Source organism: Theobroma umbraticum, unplaced genomic scaffold (assembly GCF_002168275.2).
Source record: "Theobroma umbraticum cultivar Fairchild unplaced genomic scaffold, ASM216827v3 scaffold_147.0, whole genome shotgun sequence".
Lineage (NCBI taxonomy): Eukaryota > Viridiplantae > Streptophyta > Magnoliopsida > Malvales > Malvaceae > Theobroma > Theobroma umbraticum.
Window position 1 is genome coordinate 8,497,203 of NW_018397259.1, and position 2,860 is coordinate 8,500,062.

Sequence of the window (2,860 nt, forward strand, 5' to 3'; positions counted from 1 at the left end):
AATTTTCCTTCAGTACTATTCAATAGTTATATTCAATATATGGAGATGAAAATTAGTGAGGTAGAAAAAGTTGCTCACCTTTAAGCACTTGCCACAAGCGTCTACCCCCGTAGGACCAACTGGTCCACAGAAGGCGGTCCATCCATATTTGCTACGCCATTCCAAGGGCTTATCACCATCCACTGCGGCGCAAAAAGAAGGTATGATCCAACCATTATTCGCAGGATTGAAGTTAGCCCAATAAGCGTTGACATTGGTAGCATCTGGGACGTTGTCGTTTGCATCACAATCCACAAAATCATAGTCCACAATAAGGTGACCGTCGAGATAGCCTTTTCCATCAGTGTCAATGGGTTGAAACGCAGTGTCGAAATCCAACACTAGGCCTCCAAAGCCGCAGGTATCGACAATTCTCACCGTTTCATAAGCTTCAGTGGCAGTGTTGGTCACCTTCACGTACGCACGAGAATAAATTATACATATAGCTCAGAAATTTTAATGAAGACAAGAGCTTCTTATAGAAGACAAAAGACAAATAGGAAACGATAAATAACTAAATTATCAAGGAAACAAAGCTTAAGTTCTTACATTTAAGCACTTGCCACAAGCGTCTACCCCCGTAGGACCAACTGGTCCACAGAAGGCGGTCCATCCATATTTGCTACGCCATTCCAAGGAATTATCACCATCTACTACGGCACAAAAAGGAGGTATTGTCCAATCATTTCCCGTAGTATTGTAGTCAGCCCAATAAGCTATGACATCAGAAGCACTTTGGGCAGCGGCAAAAGCCACCAGGCAGGCCAAGAACAGAATGCCTAAGCTTAGTCTCTTCATTTTTTGTGCGAAAATACTCAATTGGTTTGCTTGAAATCGTTTCCAGGATGTCCTCCAATTTATAGGAAAGGTTCCCTGATACAATTATAGACTTCATTTTTTCACCCTACTTGTCAAGTTTAAACCATGTGATTTTCATTTTTTTATACATTCTTATCGTTTTGTCAATAATTAAGTACTACAGTGACTCAGAGTCAAATAAATCTCTCAGATAAACACAATGTAGAATCATTAACTTTCTCAAGAACCGATAATTGTCATGGTCTCTTTTCAGCATTATTTGCCAATAGTATTTGTCTTTTTTTTGTCGTTGATTTGTCATAACAGTAATAGCAATCTCTTCATACTTTTTACATTTACTGGTGCAGGCTTGCTCTAGCCTAAATCATTGAACTTGCGTATGATCCATGAGATAAATATTAGGTAATTAGGGAGGCTTTAAGGTCAAGTAACCAAACTAAGGATTTTAGGTTTCAAATTTTTATAGATGTTGTAATTTTATAATAATAATAATAATAATAATAATAATAATAATAATAATAATAATATAATTATTATATTATATTAAAGATATCTAAAAATTAAAATAATTACTAAAATGACATATTTTCTTCTTTTTCTAATAAGTACTTAATAAATTTTAATTTTTTTATCATTTCAATTCTCATAATTCTATTAAATATCAACTATTTCTCTTATTCCCAATCTAGTAAGAATAATGTCAAGAAACAGACTTTGGTGATGATTAAAATGAAGTAAAGAGAGTTTTAAGAAAGAAATCAACGTTATCAAGAAAACCAGGTACTGGACATTAGAGAAGATGATCACTTTCACACACAAACTTGTCTTACAAAACATTACTTAAAAGCTACAGCTAAAGTCGACGAAAATCAACAAAAAAATCAGAAAATTAGTGCCACCATGGGCACATTCTAAGTCTGGTACCTAGTATGGGATAACCACCCATTACATGAAACGTGGTTAAGCACCACAACCAACTTCTAACATTAACAATAAAATAACTACTTAACAGTTAGCAAAGCTCCACTGTTGAAGCTGTGAACAGCTTCAATGATGAGGCAGGAACCACTCTTAACAAATAATATGCATTTAATAATTTCCAACTACTATTTTTTTTCTATTATAAATTTTCTTTCCTTATTTGCTCTTTCTTCCTTAGCTTCAATAAAAAAGGCTTTATTTTCTTAATTTCAATGAAAAAAGGCCTTTTAAGCCTTTAAAATTATTGAACTACTATTGCAATCAACTTCTTGGTTAAGGAATATTAAATATTTTAAATTAATTCCAAGTTAAGTTGTTTGTTCTGAATAAAGGGTTGAAGAGCAAAAGAAGATGGATGTGCTTTCAAATAATGAAGTCTTTATCAAGGTTTCAATTAGTAGTTAGATGAACTTTTAAGATATTTATGAACATATGAGATGCTACGATTTTCTTCTAACAATATAGATGTTTTATGACTGCATCTTTATCTTTAAAGAAGATATAGAAGCAACATTTGCGAGGATTCGGCTCCTGTCCATTAATTTGTCATTGTCATTTGTATATGGTTGGTCCTCCTTCCTATGGTATTTCTATATGTAGAGGAGATGATGTTGTCATGGAGTAGCTAGTGCCAACTTTAGAATTTTATTTTCTGACAATTTTCAAGCAGTTAAAGAAGGCTTTTTCATTTGCTTTCTCCTCTCTTTGCAGGCGTATAGTACATCAACCTCATCTGCAGACAATCCTTCTCGATTGTCTTCAGCTTTCATTTTTTTTTTCTTTTGTGCAGATCAAGATCAGTCTCTTGCTGTAGGGAAGCCAATGGTATAGCGGACCTTCTGTCATGGAGAGCTGCTGTTCGTATAAAAGGATTTAATGAAATCTATGAAAAAAATATATTTTTGATTATATGATGGTGAAATCATATGCATGCATTATATAGTAAGCCATATAATATTTACACACGTTTTCCTTTTCCATGCACTTATTATGACTCCCACATCACCGTCATAGTTGAGGT

At 34.0% G+C, this 2,860-nt stretch overlaps 1 protein-coding gene across 1 annotated transcript in view; it reads right to left on the reverse strand.

Moving 5' to 3' along the window:
• Positions 1-837, reverse strand: part of LOC110415793 (uncharacterized) — a 1,279-nt gene extending 442 nt beyond the window's left edge. The window contains exons 1-2 of the mRNA XM_021427515.1: positions 589-837; positions 79-450 (exon numbers count right to left, since the gene is read on the reverse strand). Of these exons, the coding sequence (XP_021283190.1) occupies positions 79-450; positions 589-837 (621 nt within the window). The remainder of the gene's footprint in view (positions 1-78; positions 451-588) is intronic.
• Positions 838-2,860: the final 2,023 nt, after the last annotated feature.